Source organism: Plectropomus leopardus, chromosome 4, assembly GCF_026936395.1.
Source record: "Plectropomus leopardus strain MGB_pleo_1.0 chromosome 4, ASM2693639v1, whole genome shotgun sequence".
Lineage (NCBI taxonomy): Eukaryota > Metazoa > Chordata > Actinopteri > Perciformes > Serranidae > Plectropomus > Plectropomus leopardus.
The window spans coordinates 33,357,708-33,379,987 of record NC_142179.1 but is presented as its reverse complement, the minus strand read 5'-3'; the positions used below and the strand labels follow the sequence as shown (position 1 = coordinate 33,379,987).

The following is a 22,280-nucleotide window of genomic DNA, read 5'->3' as shown; positions in this document are numbered from 1 at the left end:
CTTAAGAATTGAGATTTAAAGTCAAAATAATAATTTTCTTATTGTTTAAAAAACAACTTGAAAATACCAAAACCAACAATATGCGAGTCCATATCCCAGTACTTTCTGACTCCCATTCTCTGTCTATGGCTCTCAGCATCAAGTCAATAGATTCTTATTGAGGAAACATTTTTTTATAAACTGGTCACAAATATATACTTTTTTTTAAGCTGAAGAAATTGCATAACAGATGGGGACTTTAGCTTTCAACACTTTTAACTCAAACAGTAGAACACTTGTGACATTTTGGTACTATTTCGATCTGTGGATTTTTAAGTGTGTGTGTGTCTGTGGCAGACGTGCACCTGCACAAATACATCGTCAGCGCCCAGTCGCTGGGCTGACAGTGGTCACCCAACCTTAACACAGACAATACTTGTTGATAGAATGTATTCATCGCTGGTTTTGGTATTATGGTGGTTGCTGACAGTAAGAAAAATACAGAATATCTTTTTTAGAAAATGAGTGAAAGTTATCTATAGATGATGATAGTTCTTAAGGAAAGGAAGTGAAACAGCCAAAAGCTTTCCCTGTAGCACATGGTTTGTCATTGCACAACTTTTCTGCTCTCACGTCAGCAGCAGAGCAGCTTGGTGATCTGAACATATCATGTGCTTTTCCAAAGGCATTTAGCGTCCTAGTCAGAAATATGGCAAATACTGTAATTTTGAATTAGAAACATTCGCAGGACTGCAAGTAAACAGCTTATTAGAGATAGCATACATAATCTAACAACACAGAATACAATCTAGAAAAAAAAAGTTGTTTTTTTCAGTACCACTACCCTTTGCAACACTTGCAATCTGCAATATAGAACATACAGTACAAATGTATATATATATCTTTATGTATGTATTTATGTGGTGTGCCTCTTGGCTGTAATAAGTCTCAGTCATAAGTCATAGTCATAGTTTTCTAAATTTAAACCAGTCTAGTACTAAGAGTATAAAAAAAACAGTTTAAAATAAGAAAACATGGTTCAGTGAACATGGCAAATGAGGAAGGTTTTTTTTAATAAAGTGACCACAATTTGGTAACAACGCTAAACAGTCTTTCTCAACATGGTGAGGGTGAAGAGCAAAGCGAGACAGAGAGGCGGGGTGGGGGTGTGACTGTTATGCATCCCCCGTGGAACCACTGCAACCAAGGCAACAGCAAGTGCAGAGAGAAAGCCGAGCGGGCAGGCCAGTGTAAAAACAGAGGCGATGAAGAGTCACGAGGCACTGCTGCCAGTGCAGATCAGCTCTGAATGGCCTGGTCACCACAGCGCCTGCACAATGGCCCCGACTCTGTCCATTCACAAAACACTAATACGCACTTTCACACAGCCTCCAGTCGAGACAAAGCAGTTAATTCTTCAGTTATTTTGAGCTGTGTGGGAGACAGTCTCTAATCGTATCTGACCTTGACGCTCATCATTTACTTTTCAAAGATACTTACGTTGACAATGGACTCTTTGAACTTGATGTGTAGGCGGTAGTTGGACATTGCAATGATGGCATCCTCTGCTCTCCCCACATACTCTGTGAACTCCCCGTGCAGCTCAGGAAAGGGCACCTAGCAACAGCAGGGGAGAAAAAACATTTCAAACAAGCTGCAGAGCCACACAGATCACCAGAGGTGACGATGATAGATGCACAGAGGGCTGGGGTACAATCGCTTGTATCACTAGATGAGAAGAGTGGAACACAGTGAGATGAGAGGGTTAGCGAGGTATGTTGAGACTAAAGCCAGAGTTTTTCATGTTGCGAGGGTGTCTCTCTATTAACCTGGCAGATCGCCATGGTACATTATGGCTAGGGGTGGGAATGTCTGGCCACCTCACGATTTGATTTGGTTGCGATTCAGAGGGTTAAGATTCGATGATCAAACATTAATGATACCTCTGTGAAAACTTTTATGTTTCTTGAACCCAATTTTCACGTGTTTGCAATTTATAGTTTGATCAGGCATGACATTTATGCGATTATAGACAATATTGTTGTTCACGTTATTTGTATGTGTTTAATGTGTCTAAAATCTTGTTTACATTTGGAAAGTAGTCTATCATACTTAACATATGGGTACTGTAAAAGTAAAGGTATTATCTGCTATTAACCTAATGAGCCTGCATTACATTACCTGCTCTGTGGCCGAGATTATAACCACTACAGTCCTTTTTACCTCCTTTTACCTGTTTAAATACCTTTGAGGACGTCAATACTGGGCGATACAGCGTTAACAGGCTGCGCACACTCGCGTGGACAGCAATAAGTTTCTGGCAGACAATCACTTTTTGGCACGACACTGTTTGAATTTTACGCGCAGCCATCTTCACCGCGTGCTCCTGCTATGTGCACTCCATAGACTGTCTAGGCAGGCGCTACAATTCGGCAGTTCTGAGCGTTTTTTTCTGTTTCAATTTGTGAATTGTTTCAGAATCATCCACGTCCATATCGGGATGCATCTAAGAATCAAATTTTCCGTACATGTACATGTGCATGCATTCATTGTGAAAAAAAGAATTGTGTTCTATTTTATTATTAAGGTCACCCTTGCTCTTACTGAACTACTGAATATGTTTAAAGTGATCTCTGGCCATTTGCCCAAACTGGCTCTAAACGAAGCTTTCTATAAAATTGCAGGTAGCATAAATTAATAGTTTGCAGTTTTATTAATCAGTATCATATAATCAGCACAACCAATTTGCATATGAAATGTGGCACAATTGCTTTAAACCATAACATTACCACATTGGATAAGGTTTTTATGCTTCTACCTAATGTACTAAAGTCTGTTTTAAATTTATGGTATTGCAGCTAATAAAAAAAACAGTTAAAAAAGTGATCACTTTGTTGGTATTAATCACAGATAATATTCCCTCAATAAAATTCATTTCACTTATATTTGGCCAAAAACTAAAACAATTTACACACATTGTTCATTATGAGACAGTGTCAGTATACGCAATGGAAATACAACTTTTGAGCGTAACGTTTAAATATCCTACATCAATTTTTAAGTTAACAAGTTGTAGAATGTACAGTTGTCAGTTACCAGCGTCCAAAATTAACTTGTTGACTCACTGGCAAAGGGCACTGGAGGATGGAAAAATCCACACACCAAGCATATTTTTACTGGCTAGACTTGTTTTAAATTGCCTTTTTGTGTCACATATACATAATTGTTTCAGTAAATTTAATTGAGATAATAAGGTATTGTGTAGAATATTGCCAGAGCAAAATAAGAATCAAAATGTTTCTATCATACAGCTTACAACTCATCACCACACCCTCAGCCTGTGAATAAGTTCCCTTTGGTTAGCAGTGACTCAGTGTATGTCTAGGGTTTTTATTGTGAAAGGTAAGAATGGAAGGAGTGATGCAGTGATGTACTGTCGTTGACAATGTGCGAGGCAATAAAGAGTTTACCATCTTGGTTCAGACTGCAGAGCCTCTGTGTTATAATTTTATTACCTTCATAAGTATGCGCACAACACCAGTTAGCGGCAGAACTGAGGCAAGTGATAGTTTAGCTTATCAGCTGATGTCCAATACTGCAAAACTGGAGTCGGTCAGTTTTCTGACAGCATTTTGACACACATAAATGCACATCTGTAGTGTGTGTGTGAGGAGAGGAGCAGCAGAGCAGTATAAGTAACATCAAAATGCAGAAGAGGCTCTCAGCATAATTTTTCATTACATAACTGGTTTAGTACAAACATTTACCTGCCATTGTACATAATAGCCTTCGGATAATTCTAACCAAATGGAAAATCTACCAATTTTAGGAGCTTGGCAGGTATTACTTTTGGACCACGGTTCTCATGTTAGAAATGAATGGAGTGGTAAAATAAATATATTAACTTACTGCTTCACACAATAACCAATTTTCTGCAAAAAAGGACAGACTCGAACCTGTTTGGTGGTACACCCCTATGGTCACCCTAACTATTTTACAACTTGTATTAATGTGTTTACATGTCATGTCACCTTTGCAGGTACTGTACAACCAAATTGCTAAAATGGAAACCATACCCCCTTTTTTTCCCCATAGCAAAAACTTTTCCCATAACCAACCAATGATCTTTGTGTAGAACCCAGGACTTTTAAGACTTTTCCAATTGGATTTTTTCGTAACAAAGAAAAGGCCTCAGACCAAATAGATCAATTTCGCTTGGCTGCAAAACATTAGCGTTTGCAGCACTGAACACTGATTTTTCTCAATATAGACAAAAATAAGTTTGTTTTTATTTTCAGATTTTAGGACTTCGGATATCATTTGACTTTTGACCCTTTGCCTCTGTTACTGGCCAAACTGAAAGTGATCTGAAGCCACATGTGTCGCAGGGATTGTGTAACTTATTACAGAGTAGAGACTCACCCGCACATTTTCACATAACTGTCAGGTTAACTTGCTTTTTTTACAGTACAATATAAGCTTCAGCTTCCTCACCTGCATGTTTTCCTCTTCCAGAACTGGGGACTTCTTGGGGAAGATCTGATTGGCCTGGATACACTCCAAGCTCTGCTGCCCCTCCTCCTCCTGCAGAAAAAATGGCCTGTTAATTCTTTACTGAACTAGCATCAATTTTAACAACCACAACCTTCTTTCAGTCACACACTTTCTTGAGTTTTAATATGGCTTTAAGAACATTTGTCCAGGGAGGGATGTCTGAGTAGGAACTTTTTCATTACTGCTCTTGTCACACCCTCATACACACTGAGACATGCATTTACAGCTTTGACCGCAGATGCCAGCTTTACACCAAATGACTTTCCATATGATTTCACTGTCCCAGACAAATTTCAAACGTCTGAGAAAAATTTTACCAGTTGGTTTGTACTTGCGTGATTTTGACTGGTGTAAGGTTGTCATAAAACTTGAACTGAGTTGTCTTAGGTCATTCTTTTTCTCATCTTGACATTCCAATAAAATCGAACATGTTTGAAATTAGTTTTTAGTCTTGGCTCATGCAAATAGTGACGTTCACGGATGTTAATGTTGTCAACAACAAATAGCTGCGCTCTCCCCAGCGCCAAACAAGAAGCAGCAAATTGGTTAGACAGCAAACATGGAGGGGATTCTTGGAGGCTCTCCATCTTTCCCCTCTGCTGATACATTTGGAGCCAGTCTCCAGAACCACCTCTCAAGACCCTGACCCCACTGCTTAACACTACTTGTACCTTTTGTTTTTATTTATGCAATGCTTTTTGTGTTGTGATTTTGTCAAGATATTGTCTGCTTTCATTAATTTTACTTACTTTTTCCTACTTTTATTTTATTATTCTTACTTTTTACTTTTATTTGATCATTCCTGTATATTACTGGATCATGCGTCTGCTTTATTTATTCTCTTTGTGAAGCACTTCTATGCATTTGTTGTTTTAAATACGCTCCATAAATAAATCGCACTTCACTGGACTTGACTCGTGTTTCTAGAGTTATGCGTTTTTGCAGATAAGAGAGGAATTGTTAATATGTTATATTTCTTAAAGGAGGTGTGACGTAATATTTTCCACCAAGCACAGGATGGAAAATATTCTCATAAGGAATTTATTCCTAGTCTTGTAAAGAGTGATCCTGAGAGATCCCCAGTCTTTGCAAAATCTCAAAAAAAAAATAAAAATCACAATGTCAAAGAGTTTTACTCCTCCACTTTTTTTGCCTTGATTTTCCAAGCTTTGATTGATTGGTTGGTTTTCATATTGTTCTTACAAATGACGGAAGTGTCACAACCCCTGTTGTGACGGAGTTGATTTAAAACCATCTTGACAGAGCTGCATTTATGCTGTATTGTGCGGCTGTCTTCTCCCTCCCACCCACACTGTGATGTGCAACCCAGGCTAATTTACTATAATCATCCCTTGTGCAACAAGCCATGGTTTAATAACAAATGACAAAATGCTCTCAAACTAGATATAGAAATTGTCATTAATTTGCAAAAGCCCCTGAAAAGAAAGATGAGTGTAACTGCGATTTTTGGTTGGCAAAATCAAATTATGGACTTTTCTATATTTATTTACAGGCAGTTTCATCAGGGCCAAATGTTTGAGGTCACAGTAGACTTATGCAACATATTTCACGCAGGATGCCTATCAATGGGGAATGTGAGGCATGGATTTACAAAGCAGAGTCAGGGATTTTTTTCTCAAAGGCAAACTGGTGGAAAAAGAGTCTGGCCTTGTACTGACACATCGACAATAATCTATGGACTGTGTTTGGTCAGGAGCAGAATTTAGTCTCTACACTGCGCAAAGAAAGATTAAGGTGGTCGAAAGCAATGGCAGATAATGGACAGCGGCGGCACATCCTGAGGGATGCTGGCTCAGCATGGGCCGAGTTGATACACACAGTCGTCATGGCTGGAGGAGCAGCGTGGTGAGGCCAGCCAGGGGGCAGCCGCCACATGGCATCATGCCAAGAACACAAAAACTCAAACACACACGCACCGTTCAACAGGCAACACATCTGATCCAGTGGTTATGTCATGATGCAACAATACAACACAGAGTTCTACAGTGAAAACTAAAAGCTGCCCTGCTTAGTCTGCAGCCTTGGAGGACCTTTGACACTGTTGCAGCTGATTTAACTGTCTGCTTCCTGGTAAACAAAGCTGAGAGTTGAAAGTGAAAATCAATGGAGAGTTTTCTATCCTACAGAATGTGCCCAGGCCACCGGACACAAAGCAGCTACTGTCCAAAGCATGCATGAACTTAAAGTACTTTACCATGGCCCCTGTGAAGGAGTGTGGGTCACCCAACAAGGAACTCCGGCCTGGACCAGTCTGTGCAAGAAGATCACAGAAAGTTGAGAAGTTATTCTGCAGAAAAGATGTATGTAAATTATATATGGTGCACAAAATGAAAGCAGCCATCATCCTCTTAAATGCAGTCTGATCACATTCAGTGTTGACTAAACTTTTCAAATTAAGATTTATTAATAGATTTTTTTTTCTCCTCCAGCCTGAGGTGAACCATTGTGCAGTCAGTACCTCTGGGATCATTATTGTGAAATATGGAGCAACATTTATAGAAACAGAATTTGTGATCAAAATACTACATTGGCTATCTATGTCACTGTCAGCAGTGATTTCAGGTCAGTTAAAGGCATTGTAAATCTTTCTTTTCTTGCTACAGAGCTTACTTTTGTAGGGCAGCAATAATGACTGGTTTTGAAATTCATTTCTGTAATGTCTAATAGAACAAGTGTTTAAAGGAAATTCTCGGACAACCAGTTCGATAAAAAATAATGTGAAACTTCTATGCAAGCATCAAGATGTGTAAATACTTTCTCAGGGAATGGGTCTAGGCAGTGAACTGATTGCAGCCCATAATCTACTGAGAGACAGTGAGCCCCTAGTTGGGCAGTCATGTTCAAAACGTTCAATAGCAAATCAATTCACATGAAATTGCACTACATTGGACAGCACTGGCAGCATTTAGGCCTTCAGTAAAGCTTAGACGCAGTTTCATCAGATGCAGTAAAAATGGACAAAAGTTCTGGCCACCACATTTAAAGAAACAGCAGATGGCTGAAAATATCAAATAAAAAAAATAATGTAATACCTGTTTTCAACTTACCACGGACAGTCAGTAACAGACGATGAGCAGTCCTGATGATCCTAGTTCGAAGCACTCACAAGTAAGACATGGAAATCTGTGGAAATGAAGGCAAACATGCAACTCTGAATAATAAGCAAATGATTTTCCTTACAAACATGCAAATAGCAGACTTTTTTACCAAGACATTCAAGCTACAGAAGCTCTTTTGATTCCCTTGCAAATATAGCTGTACTGGTGGTCAGAGTGGCTTGCATGTGAGCTCAGAGATACCACTTAAACTCAGTTGTGGAATGGAAAAAAAGCCAGCTGGATCTTGTCGCACTAAATCTACAGTCCAGCCAGTACACAGGCATGGTTTGGTCACATGAGCTGGCCATTTAATGTTCACCTTTAGAAACAAACAAGTATCCTCAATTTATGTATAATATTAAATCTAAACCCCTGCCACTATGTCTGGAGATTATGCGAGTTAATAGAAGTAATGGTAGATGTACAAGTGTAAGAAAAACATTATTTGTGATATAACCACCCAACAATGGTTGGTTACCTGCCCAAATGACTGGTCAGGCACACGTACTTGGCATCGCCTAACAACACTTCACAACACTTGGCTGGTGGCCGGTATTGATTTTCTGCCCAGTGTACAGTTGAAATAGCTTAAAAAAAAAAAAAGTTATCCACCAAGAAGATATACCAATGTTTTTGTGCAGGAGAGGTCAACATATCTTTGCAGAGAGACCACCCTTAAAGTGATATAGCAAAACTCTTCTCAAAACAGGCAACCTGCTAGGGATCTCTCAGCATACAGGCCCACAAATAGTTGTAAGGGTCAGCTACTCTTGCAGAGGCTGAAATCTGATCTGAGAAGGTCAGTGAATGAGCAGCACAGGACCTCAGCACACCTTCCAGGGAACATTTAAGATGCCTAAGGGCAGAAACAAGACAACAATCCCATAGCATCAAAGGCAGACGGGGACCTCAGCAACATCGGGTGGTCTTTGAGAGTGCTAAGGAGCAGCCAGAGGAGGTCATTACATCACTGACTGAGAAGTCCAGCCTTCACTGCCGGTGCTACCTGATAAAGCATATCTGCCACACACACAGGGCTCTGTTTACCGCAGCGGGCTCATGACCCGAGGCTACGGCTCAGTCTGGTTCTGAGTTCAGAGTCACAGAGGGAAGGCTAAGCCCCTTAGAGCCTTAACGTTACTGCTATCCCGTGACAGGCCACCATGCATCACAGACTGCAACACAATCTACCAAATAGCCTCAATCTCCTAACGGACATTAGCAACTTTTATACAGAAATACTGACTGAGGCAATAAATAGAACTGGCTGACTGCACAGTTAGCTTGACTGAACTGATGGTCAAGCAGAGAAAATGAACATAGCGCCACTAAAAAGGATTAACTAACACAATAGCATACATGTCGGCTAACTTTGTGTCGGACCAAAAAACAGATTCCGCTGGCTTTATAAGAACACTTTTCAATTACTGACGTTAACTATCGCTAGCAAAAACTTTCTAGTTAGCTCATGTTAAGTGAGAAAATAAACGTAACGTTGGTAACCTTAATTAAAAATGATATATATTTAGATATCCAAAAGAAGCAACGTTTTCCAAACACTTCTGAACAGTAACCTTAGTTTAAATGAGTACTAGAAAGAAAAGTGCTCTGTGACACAACGTTAGCTTTGGGGAAACCTTTTTTACCAGGCAAACGTCAGAACGTTAACCGTTAGCTATTGACATTTAACTTGTACAGGTTCGCTAGATTAGTTAGATAAGTACCCATGTCAATAGACTAAAGAAACGGCTGGCTGGCAGCAATATTGCTGCAGCTTTTTATTATCTTTGGCCAGCGTTGGCGTTAAGCTACATTTTTTGCAGCTGGCTAACGCCAATAGTTTAATAGTTAAAAGTCCTGCTAGCAAGCTAACGCGTAGTCCATGGTGGATATTTGGATAGCAAGCAGCCGACATTAACATTTAGTAGTAAACAGTGTGCTGTTGTGTTACAATCTCAGAGTACTCGATGTTTGCCACTAGTAGCGTTGGCACAGACCAGCCAGTAAGCTGGCTAGCTAACATTAGCTGCTGAAGCTAGCGCAGCTCTCTGCAACTGTTTTTGTTGTTATGAGATGGAGGGCGGAACCCAAAACGGAGGCCTCTGTCAAAACACACCAAGGAACGACCACAACCGGCGGACTCACCAGTGAAAGGAGTGATGAGAAGTTAGGAGCCAAAGATTCATCCGAAGCCCGTGCAATTACTGAGCAGCAAATACACCTCGCGCAAATAAGCATTAGTCATATCCGAGCCGAGGCCAGCTTCACTGCGTCCCTTTCCAGCACCGAGCCGTCGTCGCCATCGCCGCGAATTCTCCAGCCCAACAACCTACGTAAGTGCGTGACGTCACCGCGTCAGAGCGGTGCTCTGGGCGGGGGAGGGGCTCAGACACACCATGCGCTACGATCATGTAAACACAGGGCCTCCGACTGCCCCAATAAGCTGAATATATTAGACATGAATGCTGCTAAATTTAATCAGAGTGAATAATGTTTGGATCATGTGACTACTAATGAAGCAAACAGGGTAGGAATTACATATTATTAACTACATGGGGCATTTAATCATTTCAACATTGCTAATTTAGATTCACACTGCACTTTACAGTGAAGCACATTAAGATTTTATAGAATTCTTAAAAATACTTGATGATTGAAATTTTTTATACTAGGATATACCCCTTGAGATGCATCATCTCGTTTTCAAGGGGTCCCAAAATAAACATTTGTGAAATGAATGTAAAACAGAGCAGTACAGGACACAGTGTTTAAGTAAATTACAATACAAAACAAACTACAATCACATAACAAACAAACAAAAAGGGGAAATAAAATAAATAAATAATGATAATAATAATAATAGTAAAAAATACTTACGCTTTTTATTTGTTTTGAATGTATTTGTGTGCATTGATTTATATTGTAGGTGGTGGTTACTATAAAGAAATAACAACACAACACAGCAGGATCTTAAACAATTATGTATTGAATGATGGCTTACATATGCAAATTCAGTTCCAAGACGCTTGGCATACCTTTGTCCATTCTATAACATTTACTAGCCTGACACGTGAGGCATTAGACAGTTATTTAAGTCTGCAGGACACTTCTCTATATTGGCTCACAGCTGACTTTCATATGGATTTTTTTTCCTTGTGACAAACCCTCAGTGTCTAGAGTTGTACAATTTAACAACTCCGAATACAATCATTCAATTTTTGCCGTCCAATTGCCTCATTATTTTAGTGACTAATGTCAATTACAAAATAAAACCATCTAATGTGTAGAGCTCTTGTTATAAAAAGCTTAGCTTTTTTTCTGAACTGGGTTTCAAAAAGCCCTACACCCCTCTTAAATCACACTTTACCACAAGGCATTAACTCCTGCGAGGATAATGCACGAGGCATATGATATGGCACAACATAATCTTGATTTAAATATTTACCTGGAAGTAACTTATTGGGTTCTGATTTGACTGGATTCATGATGACTTTGTGAGAGCCAAATTTATCAGCTGCACCATGCATGGACTTCACCAATGTAAAAAGACTTTTAAGTGCTGATTCAATGTCCCTGTGCAAGAACAACAACACAAAAACACAGTCCTATCCCTTGTCATGAGACCAGAATGGATTCGCATGCAAAACAATGAGATGAGGTTTACATGAAGAGATAATGGTCTGGGTAAATACATTTCTTTTTCAGTCATATGTCCATGTTACCATGAAAGACGATGAAATTTCCACATTAGAAATGCCACTTCTAATCATACAGTATATTATGCACAAAAAAATGGTGGTACGAAAACCAGAGAAAAATCTTCTGTGGCTCCAAGAGAAAAAAAAAAACAAAAAAACAGTATTTTAGAGAGCAAAGTCTACTGATCTCAAAAATGCAACCCATTAGCCTCTACCTGGTAGTTCCAATCTACACTGTACTTTGACACGTCCGTGTAATGAATTACAAAACAGCAACAGCTCTCCGACAAACCACCACTTTCTGTGGAAGCTGCATTTCCTATATACACACAACTTCCACAGATCCATTTAATATTTAACAGAGTCATTCTCTACGCCACATAATGTTTATCATAGTCACCACCACTGATGAGAGCAACTGTTTCAGTAAAGCTTTAAAAAGCAAGACTACCCTGAGAGAAGGTCTAAAACGTGGGCAAGCTTGCCAGACCAGAACTGGCTTGAATGGGTTTGGTTTATTAAATCTGTACACTCTATTTCAATATAATCAGCACATTTTGTTCCAAGAATGTAAGATATTATTTTTTTTTAGTAATTGTGTAATATATATCTCTACATAATACAATCCAAGTCCTCTGAACTATGTAGACATGTGCAAGTGTTTACTACCAACTTCAACGATACAGTAAAGGCAAAGACTTGTGGACACTAAGTTAGGATAATGTTGATATTTGAAATTTTTCTTGAGTCCTCACAATTATCAAAATCTAAGTGCTGTAAGTAGTTCATACACGAGGTATTGAATATCTAGTTAACTGTTCTGAGTATAAAATAGAGGCAAAATACATAAAGAACATCTTGCAAGCATGACAAAGAAACTTCTACAGACACAATACACAAGTGGTCAAATATAATATGAGGGGATACCTGTAACCTTGTGTGTCCTTGAATATCGTGTACTTACAGACCGGATGCTTTAATGTTGATGTGAGATTATACTGTATCATGCTCTCAAATACTCTGAGTTTTAGCCCGAAAGGGAGATCAAGTCACGACACCGTAGTGTTGCTCACTGCAATTTTTTCACATCTGACTGCCCAGCTAAACCACACATCAGTACTCACAGGCTGAGGTGTTTGATCATTATTTTAGCTACAATAAATGACCCATTTCGAGAAAGTGCACTCCATCAGGTGTTACACACACGCAACGGAACTATTAGCTCCCTATCACTTCAAACAGCAGCATATTTTTTGTAAAAGACGAGATTTTGCTCGTTAAAAACTCGCCACTCGTGTTTGATCTCTCTGGTCTGAGGCATGATACAGAGTACCCCCCACCCCACCCCACCCCCCACGCTGATCTCAAATAAGTGTTTATGTGTAAGAATGAAACGCATGGTCATAGCATGATGTGCATCAACATAATCTGAGGTAAACCAGGTGTCCTGTGTGTCTTGGCCTGTTACAGTCTGAGAACCAGTGCCTTAGAGGGTCAGAGAGAGGTAAGTCTGAAAGAAATCATGTAAACTGTGCTCATGTGTAGTGAAATGTTTCACTTACTACCAGAAGCACAAGGGCCCTAAAGTGTAAACCTCAAGGATTATACAAAGAAAACAAGGAAACAAAACACTAAAAGTACTCTACTCGTTAGATTTAACGTGTTCCTTTTTTCTTATTTTTTGCAGGGTTTTCAACTTTTTTTTTTCTCTTGTTTTCGCTCAAGTATAATCACAGGTGACTAACTACAGAGGATAACAGGGTCAGGTGAGTACCATGCTACATCAGGTTTAGAGAAGGCTATTGCAGACAATTCTACAACATGTACAACCACATTTTATACGTGTGAGTTACAAATATTTCAAAACATATCACCAAGAAACTAAGTACATACAAGATGTTGAATATTTAGAGTCTTAAAGGACTATCCCTCAGTCAGTAATAGGATTTCATGTTACTTGACTTAAACTGTCCAGTCTTACAGACAAAATCTGAAAAATTGCTATTCAAAAAGTAGCAAATTTGGTCAATGTCTCTTTTCAAATAGTTATAGTGCTTTTAATGGCTTAAGACAGGGGTCTTTTTTTAATCTCACCCAGTGGCAATCTACAGAACTTCAGTGTACATTTTATGACACCATAGCTGCAAAAGTCTTCATGTCAAGTCCAATAGGTAAAACAACAGCTAGTGCTGTCACATATATTTCAAAGTAGTATGCATTATCAAAAAAAAAAAAACAAATACACAATTATAAATTTTTTTTCTTTAAGTTCTTGTAGGGAATTCAGCCTTGTGTTTAGCTCAGCGTTCCCATTTCCTTTGAGTTATCAGTGTGAGAGGACAGGCCTTCAGGAGCCAGGCTCCGTTCCAAGTCTTCAGGAAGCTTCTATTTGAGACTCTCCTGTGTTTCCGCGAGGGTCTTTAGGACTAGATACAAGTAAAATTGGACTTAAAACTCCCATTCCAGTGTTTCTTCTCGATTGGCTGCTCTCTCTAACCTGTGGATGATGTTATTGAGGTTGGCCATTTTCTCATTGCGTCTCTGAGTGCTTCTGTTGAGTTTGGGGCTTTGGAAGGGAGGGAGCTGGTTAGGGTCCAGGCTGTGATTGGTGCTCGTCGAGGGCGGATTGGGCAGCGAGGGCGATATGGGAGCGGAGGAGGAGGGGACGGGGGAGACTGACATCATGAGGCCGGGTGAAGATGCAGCGGAGGGGGAGTTTAGGGAGACCTCCAGGCTGCTGCGGCAGGGCTCTGACGAAGCCTTGAAACTGACCGGGTCGACGGGTGACTTTCCGGAGTCTTCCCCCTCGTGCCTGGACTGGTTGGTCCTCTGGGGACCGTCTATGGAGACCGCGCCGGGGTAGAGCCCCTGAGCCTGGCTGCTCATCCCCTCTTCCTGCCTCAGGCTCTGGCCGGCCAAGAGGGGCTCGCGGCAGCCGGCGATGGAGTCCTCGTGCTCGCTTTTTAACTGCGGGAACTGTACTGCTGTGGAGAAACACTGAACTCTCGACTGTTTCATGCTGCCCTCCCTCTCTTCGTCCCCCTCGTCTTCCCTGTCTATCGCCTCCTGTTTGACGTGAGGCAGTGCGGTGTTGGCGCTGAGAGGAAGGCTGGAGTGGATGTGTCCTGAGGGCTGCTGCAGCCTCCTCTCCTCTCCGTCAGAGTGGGGGCTCCGCGTCACCGGGGGGGAGTAGCTGTGGTGCTCAGCATCTGTGTCGTTGTCGGGCAGACCCTCCATCAGCACCTCCCGTCGCATCCTGGACCTGCACACAAACACTGCTGTTAGAGGGCAAACACCGAAGTGTGGGAATATTTACAGGAGTCCCACACATTCTAGTGGATGAAATTTCAACACTCTTCCATGACTTTTCAAGGAGCCATGATCTTTTTTTTTTTTTTGCCTACTTGTCTGGCGTTCTTTAAGCGTATAAGATCCAAACATAGTTTCAGGTAGCTGGCAAACATGAAGGGAGAGACATGATGTGGAGAAAAAATGGAGAAATGTACGTGATGGTAAACCACACCTCACATCGATGCACATCAGAGCTGCGTTACATCGACAGCTTCATAAAATTAATTTTATATTATATTACATTTTACGTTACATTACATTGAAGATTATCCACGGAACAGTATTGTAACAGTTTCATTACCCGAAAAAAAAATTCCATGACTTTTCTAAAATTTTCAGTGATTTTTAACCCTTTGAAATTTGGATCAATATTGGGTTTTTTTGTGCTGTGTTCAGACACCTTTCACAGTTTTTTAAAAAATATATATTTTTAAGAGTCTTTTTTGGCCTTTATTAGACACGACAGCTTCAGCGTAATAGGGAGGTGACATGCGGCAAAGGGCCATGGGTGGAATTAAACTCGCGGCCACTGCAACAAGAGCACAGCCTCTGTGCATGTGGCGGCAACTCTGCTAGGTGCCTTTCACAGGTGTTTAGAGCGCTGAGCAAATTGGTTTGACTTCTTTTGAAAACATAGTCAAAAAGCAACTTGGGAGAATGGCCCACAAAGTGCAAGATTTTAATAGTTTATTTTACAAAAAAAGCTAGGGTAAAAGTTGAGAAAACTAATAATCAGAATTATATCTTTAAAATTATTTTAAAGAATGATTACTTTTTAAGCACTTGTTTTCAGTTCATTACCTTGTTTATATATTTTTACTTCCCTTTTTTCTGCTAATTAGTTGCAAATTTTTGGGTGATTTCTTTTCATGAGTTGCTCATTGCCTTCTTCTCGTTTTTGAAAGAAATCAATCCAGTTTACTAAGGTTTCAAAGTGTTAAAAAGTCAATGACTTTTCCAAACCTTTAAATTATTTTGACATATTCCGTGACTTTTCCAGACATGGAAAATATAACTGTGAAATTTTCTGACTTATCCTGGCTGTGGGAACACTGTATTTCAGTTAACTTTTCTACTTTATATTTCAGGTATATAATTTCAGCTTAAAGTGTAGAGTAGAGTAGAAACTACTGGCCTGTAGTTGTGGAACCAGTTGATGACAGTGTTGGTTTTGAGTTTGAGCTGCGAGGCCAGTATCTCGATGGTGTTCTGAGAGGGGTAGGGCTCCAGGAGGTAGGCCTTCCTCAGGGCTTCTTTCTCCTCGGCTCCCAGCACCACCCGAGGCTTCTTCACCTGGCTGTAGGGGCACAGGTCCAGCGAGGCCAAGGCCGGACTCACACACTCAGAACGAGTGCTGGGTGAGTCACTGTCCGAGCCGGTGCTCAGCAGCCCGTACCGCCTTTTCAGATAAGCTGGAGGGAGGAGCGTGATAGCCAGTGTCAGGGGATAAATAAAAAGCACCAACACATTCTCAAACTTTTACTGAGAGATACTACAGCATCCTCTCAGGATCCTCACCTTTCTTCTCCATCTTCTTCATGGCCCTCAGCTTGTCTACGTTGTGAGGATCATTGAGCCACAGCTGCATGCGCACAAACGGCTCCCGGCCTTTCAGGCTGAGTTTGTGCCAGGGTTTGGGCCTGGAGAGCAGATCAGACACTGAGCCTTGAGTCAGGCCGAGGATGGTCTCCCCGAAAAGACGCTGGCCTGAAGAAAAAACATAAACAGAATATGTAGGACTTGTGTAAGCATTTATTTTTCGATCAAATTTTATTTTATTTTTTTCCGTGACTGGACAGGTGTTTCTCTGAGTGTATGATGTCTATAATGTGAAGGTGTTTCTTGAATAACAGTGTTTGTTGGAGGGGCATATGGTCGCTTATCGTATAATGTTTTTGACCTTACCCTTTTTTTAAAATTTATTCTTAATTGTTGTTTTGTCAACGGTTGACTCTTAAGAACTTGAGGATGAAAGACAAATGTCTGTGAAAACAGACAATAAAGTATCATCTCATCTGAACCTATCTTATCTTATCTTATCTTAAATATAATACCAACAAAAAAAATACAGATTGAACATGGTACATGTGAAACAAGTTCCTACCCAACCTCCAATTTAACAGCCAGACAAAAAAGGAAAAAAAACGTTGAAACCATTTTTAAACACTAATTTAAAAAAAGAAAGCAAGCAAACACAAAAATGGGTCACACAGTTATGCTGGTAGCTGCCATGTCTTCAACAAAGGAGAGAAATGGTTGCCAAGTGGCAAAGAATATTCTGGTGGGCCCTCTAATGGTGTATCTGGATAATATAAGATTTCTGGCCTTGTGTAAGGAGCATTTATAAGGAGTGTAAGCTTAAAGATATTCTGAAATATTCAATGAAGGATTTTCCTAAAAAAAAAAACAGTGTAAAGACTCATACAGAATAATCCCTCTCGGTCATCATTTAAGGACTAGAGGTCGACAGATAATTAGCCAGGCTGATTGTTGGGGCCTATATTTGGCATTTTGCAGATAACATGTATCCGCGTATTATTTTAATGATCGCTGATAAAATTAATTAATTAAAAAGTGCAAAGCAAGTGTCAGCATGGGTGGAACTTATACTTTGTAAAACCTCAGGGAGCTATTTTTATGTATTTAAACATTTAAATTTTTACTTGACTTTATAAAAAGAGGGCTGCTGGGAACTTGCTGTATATGATGTTGAAAGGTTCAGTTTTGATTAAACATTTTCTAAAGGCATTTAAACAACATTTTGTGTTGGAGACTGTTATATTCCAAATTCTGAACATTGACAGAAAGATTTTCATTTTTATTGTAAATGCGTATCAGTTCTTCAGAGCTTTACAAAAAGACCGTGAGTGGGTGCCACCCCGTAAGCAGCAGGCATCTGGGAGATACAGAGCAGAAAAACAGATATGGTGGGACAAAATGCCAAATAAAAGTAAATGTGAGGTTGATTTTTACTTTCACTTTTGTTGGCGACACTTTGAACTTTATAAATTCACACTTTGAACCCACCGAGGTTGTTGTCTGTTAGCACCTCCTTGACCTTCTTGGTGATGGCGTAGGTGTCCAGCTCTGAAGACATGGCCACCAGCTCCTGGATACCCAGTGGGTTTGTGGGCTGATTTAGGGCCATGAGGCTGGGAGTGGACTTCCCTCCCTCTGGGTGGGGGGGCAGCCCCAGGCCCAGACTTTCAGGCTGCTGGTTCTCCTTGCTGCTCTCCAGGGAGAGGCTGACAGGCTCAACTAGCGGGCTTGGGTGGCTCTCTGCCGGGCTGGGAGGAGGGGAGGGCGAGGACTGAGCCGTTACTGGGCTTTTATCTGGTGGATGGAGAAACCACAAAAAAACAGTTAACTTATATGTCAAATGTAGACAATGCAGAAGTCCCTCTGTATGTACGTTGAAATAACTGCAACAATTTTGCATTTCCAAATTTTGCATCTTTACATTTGATATTTTGGTATTGCAGGTATTCAGAGTTCAGAGCTTTTATTGTCCCTCAAGGGGAAATTTGATCTGCAGTTGGTGGTACAGAACAATTTCAAAATATGATAAACAGGCACATAGGACATCAAAGCAGCACACAAACAAACTTGCTAAAAAGCAATCCCCGATCAACAGTAAAAGTGAAAGCAAAAGTAACAATGACAGTCATCTAAAAGTGTCAATAAAATATAGAAATGTCAATAAAAGGAGTGATCACAGTCATTTCCAATCATTAAAAGAATGAAAGTGCCCCCAAAGCAGTGGACTTTAGAACTGTGCAGGCTGATTTTGATGATTGCACATGGAACAAAATAAAATTTATACCTACTTGTTCTTGCTCTTTGGAGCCTGTATCAGCGTCTCTGTGTGTGTGTGTGTGTGTGTGTGTGTGTGTGTGTGTGTGTGTGTGTGTGTGTGTGTGTGTGTGTGTGTGTGCGTGCGTGCGTGTGTGTGTGTGCGTGTGTGTAAACTGCAGTCTCACCCAGAGTGTGGCTGTGGTTCGGGGGCTGGCTGAGGCTCTGGCCGAGCTGGTCCAGTAGCCACAGCTGCATCCGGATGAAGGGCTCCCTGCCTTTCTGGGTCAGCTTGCTCCAGGGTTTGGGCCGAGACAGCATGTCGCTCACGCTGCCCTGAGAAAGCCCCAGCACCTGGGCCACACAGTACAGGTTAATATACATATATATATATTTAACCTACACCTTTTTTCTGTTACACTGCTAACAACACATGTATAAGTGATGATTGATTTTCTATATTATTATTACAAAAGAAAGAAAGAAATTTGCTCTTATCATATACACATACATATACACTTAAATCAAACAACCACTAGGGGGAGGCAATACACCAGAAATATTTCTGTGAAGTTTCTTCAAATAGGTCATTTAAGTTAGCAAAAAAAATCCATGGTGAAGCAGAGCGCTGCTCGTTAAAACAGATATATTGTGATTTGTATCATCATGAATTAATTCAATGACAAACATTTTTAACGAGTAATGTTGTATTTTTCGATTTCATGAAATCAATCAGCCGTAAAAATTGGTTTATGTAAAATGTCTGCACTGTTTTGAACCTCAGCGGAACTTAGTTTGAGAGTATTTTACAGTCAAATCATCAGTTAAGTTTTCACAAACATGAATACGTCTCACGCAAAGGCCCAAGCTGCAGAATGAAGGCTTGATCCCATGATGCCATGGAAATGTCAAATCTGTAACATGAAACTTAAATGTGTTTTCACACATTTACACACAGTGAAAGAATAAGAAAGGCATCTAGGAGAACACCTGGAGGGATTTTCTGAAAATAAAGCAATTTTATTTTATTTTTCATTATATTTTGATTTTCTGGGGCTGAACGAATAAAACGGAACACCTGCACACAACATGCAGTAGCTCATTTCAGGAAAGATGCTAATAACATGCAGCGCTGTGAATGCCTTCTGTTGGTGCATATTTGCCACAGTGTGTGAATCAGAATTTTTAGATAAACTAACATTTGCCTTGATCCAGACCTTGGGATACGCCCACTCCATCAAGTTGACTGATGAAAACGGAGTGCAGCAAGTTAAAAATTCTGTTTAAGATGAGGCACATAATATCATTTGATTCAAGTAAAACATTTTACAACTATGCTTTCAGGGCCACCTAATGTTAGGGTATAACACAAAGGTGTAAAAGTGTAAAAGTGCAAATACTGAAAGCAGCGAGTCCTTAGCTCTGATTCCCAGCTGTCTGCCACATGTCATTCCCCTACTTTTTTCCCAAATTTCCTATCTCTTTCTGCTATCAGGAGCAAATAAAGGTATGAACGTGGTTCTCACAGCTCAAGGCTAGGTAGATCAGACTTTTTAATACCACTCGGATTTAGGTTAAAGACCAATTTTCTATTAACCGAAATTGAAGGACAATTTAATATTACCCAAATTTTTTGTCCATTGAAAACTTTAGATTATCTATGTCAAATGTTTAAAAAAAAAAAAAAAAGCAACATTTTAGAGTGAAACACAAGGAAGACGATAAAAATATTACATTGTCATAAATGTATCTATTTGGTTAACCAACAGAGGTGGGAAAAATCTGGCTTTTCTGGACAGTTTTCTTGGTGCGTTTGTGTTTTTCTCTCTGCTTGTGAGATTCCACTGCTTGGATTCCCATCATGACAAGGAGAGGTTTTAATTAAATTATTTAAGGAAAAAATTATTATTAGAAATTATTTTGAGATTTCTCTATGCAACATAAAAAAACACTATTCATAAAATCTTACTTCCCATGTCAGGGCATTTTTAAAATTTTTGACAGATTAAGTCAATTTAAAAAATAATCTTAAAAAAAACCAATTTCATTCATTTAAGGGACAAGCTTATCTAAAACTGATATCACCTATTTAAATGCTAAATCAACTGTATTTGATTGGTAGCTAGATTCAGATGACTGAACATAGCTGAATACCTATAATGAACCATTAAAGTCCACTAATCATCACACAACTTCTCCGAGACCACTATGCCACAAAGGGAATATCAGAAGAGATGAGTTGTTGAAATTTATCAGGTGTGTTAAGGTGAAACTTGTGGCCAGCCTTCCAAACAAGGACGTGGTGACAACTCATCCAGGAACCAATAAAAGATCACAGCAGAGCATCCAAAGAATGCAGATGTCTCAGCTAAAGACATGGTATACAATAGGAGAGATGAGAAAATAGCATTCCAGGGAGAGCAGCAAAGTGGAGACCATTTCTTTTTCACATTTGCAGAAGTGCCCCTGAAGGCTTTTAGCATAACGGCCCTGAAGAGTCGTAAAAAGTGGAACTTTTTAGACAGTGCAAGTTGAAGTACACCTGGTGTGAAGAAAATACAGCATTTCAGACTCATGACAATGTCCTACTGGGCGAGAATAGCTATGCAGAGCTGTACCTGAAGCGACTGTGACATGATCATCAATGTGATATTATTGGACTTGCTATTAATAAGTGGAGCATGAACTGTGCTCGGTGCCAAAATCTCATGCCACATGAGCCACACCTCAAAAAGAGATGAGAGATGCTGAGATGCTGAAAAACCAAAGTTTCAATTTGGACTGGTCTTTTTAACGTCGTCATGTGACCTCAACGGGAATGCAGTACCTGGACTCAAGCATTTCAGACTTGTCTTTTAGCATGAAGACCAGGTCAAAATCCCTCCCTAGCAAAGTAATATTTTATTATAAAATGTGATGGGCTGCAGTTATTGCTGCTAAAATTGGGCCGCCTATTATTATACTTAAAAGGGGCCAAGGAGGTAAGTTCTGTCTCACAAATACCCCTTTTCTACACTCAAGGGCTGGCTTGGCTTGGTTTGGTTTGGTTTGGTTTGGTTTGGTTTGGTTTGGTTTGGTTTGGTTTGGTGTGCACATCAGCTCAGTGCAGAGGGGATTTGCATACAGTCTGCACCCCATGTAGGACCTGTCCTTATCAGGGGACATAGCTCAAAGCCAACCTGTGGCCTTTTGCTGCATGTCAGCCCCATTCTCCCTTAACCAAAAAGGCAGAAAGCCCTAAAAAGTAATGTAAAAAAATATTTCATCATTTGGGGTGACCTCGAGCTCATTTGGATGAGTGTGTGACACATGTGGTTAGGGTTACATTCCAACCCTTTGCTACATGTCATCAACCCTCCCCCTCAGGCATTTCCTTTCTATCTGAAACTGTCCTGTCGATATAAGCAAAAAAGGGCAAAAAATAATTTTTAAGGGAGGGGGGAGGGGAATTACTTTTTCACATGGACGATTTCATTGTTTATTCTTCCGTGGATAAACAAAATGTTTTTTTTGGTGTTTAGTCAGTTTACCTTAGTCAATATTAAATGTGGTGTGAAGATCTGAAAAACATTCAGTGTGACAAATATGCAATACACAGCAAAATCACAGCTCTGTTATCTGTGGCCTCCATTCACTGTCTGTGGAGCCGCTCTCGTTTCTGAAAACTTGATCACGGTGCATATTACAACAGACAAGGGGGAAAGCATTTAAAGCAATACTGAGTTTATGACTCAAGTTTTTCTTTAACCCTTTGAAGCCTGAGCAAATTGGCTCATTATTTTTAAAA

General features: G+C 40.1%; 2 protein-coding genes across 6 annotated transcripts in view; both read right to left on the bottom strand.

Moving 5' to 3' along the window:
* mtmr3 (myotubularin related protein 3) overlaps window positions 1–9,975 on the bottom strand; it is a 39,121-nt gene extending 29,146 nt beyond the window's left edge. For all 4 annotated transcript variants that reach the window (XM_042488020.2, XM_088077164.1, XM_088077163.1 and 1 more), the window contains exons 1-5: window positions 9,798–9,975; window positions 7,602–7,677; window positions 6,749–6,805; window positions 4,474–4,563; window positions 1,480–1,596 (exon numbers count right to left, since the gene is read on the bottom strand). In XM_042488020.2, the coding sequence (XP_042343954.2) occupies window positions 1,480–1,596; window positions 4,474–4,563; window positions 6,749–6,751 (210 nt within the window). In that variant the 5' untranslated portion in view covers window positions 6,752–6,805; window positions 7,602–7,677; window positions 9,798–9,975. The remainder of the gene's footprint in view (window positions 1–1,479; window positions 1,597–4,473; window positions 4,564–6,748; window positions 6,806–7,601; window positions 7,678–9,797) is intronic.
* A 641-nt stretch (window positions 9,976–10,616) lies between these two features.
* Window positions 10,617–22,280, bottom strand: part of cux2b (cut-like homeobox 2b) — a 110,021-nt gene continuing 98,357 nt past the window's right edge. For both annotated transcript variants that reach the window (XM_088077155.1, XM_088077156.1), the window contains exons 18-22: window positions 18,682–18,847; window positions 17,729–18,034; window positions 16,220–16,408; window positions 15,837–16,113; window positions 10,617–14,612 (exon numbers count right to left, since the gene is read on the bottom strand). In XM_088077155.1, the coding sequence (XP_087933281.1) occupies window positions 13,799–14,612; window positions 15,837–16,113; window positions 16,220–16,408; window positions 17,729–18,034; window positions 18,682–18,847 (1,752 nt within the window). In that variant the 3' untranslated portion in view covers window positions 10,617–13,798. The remainder of the gene's footprint in view (window positions 14,613–15,836; window positions 16,114–16,219; window positions 16,409–17,728; window positions 18,035–18,681; window positions 18,848–22,280) is intronic.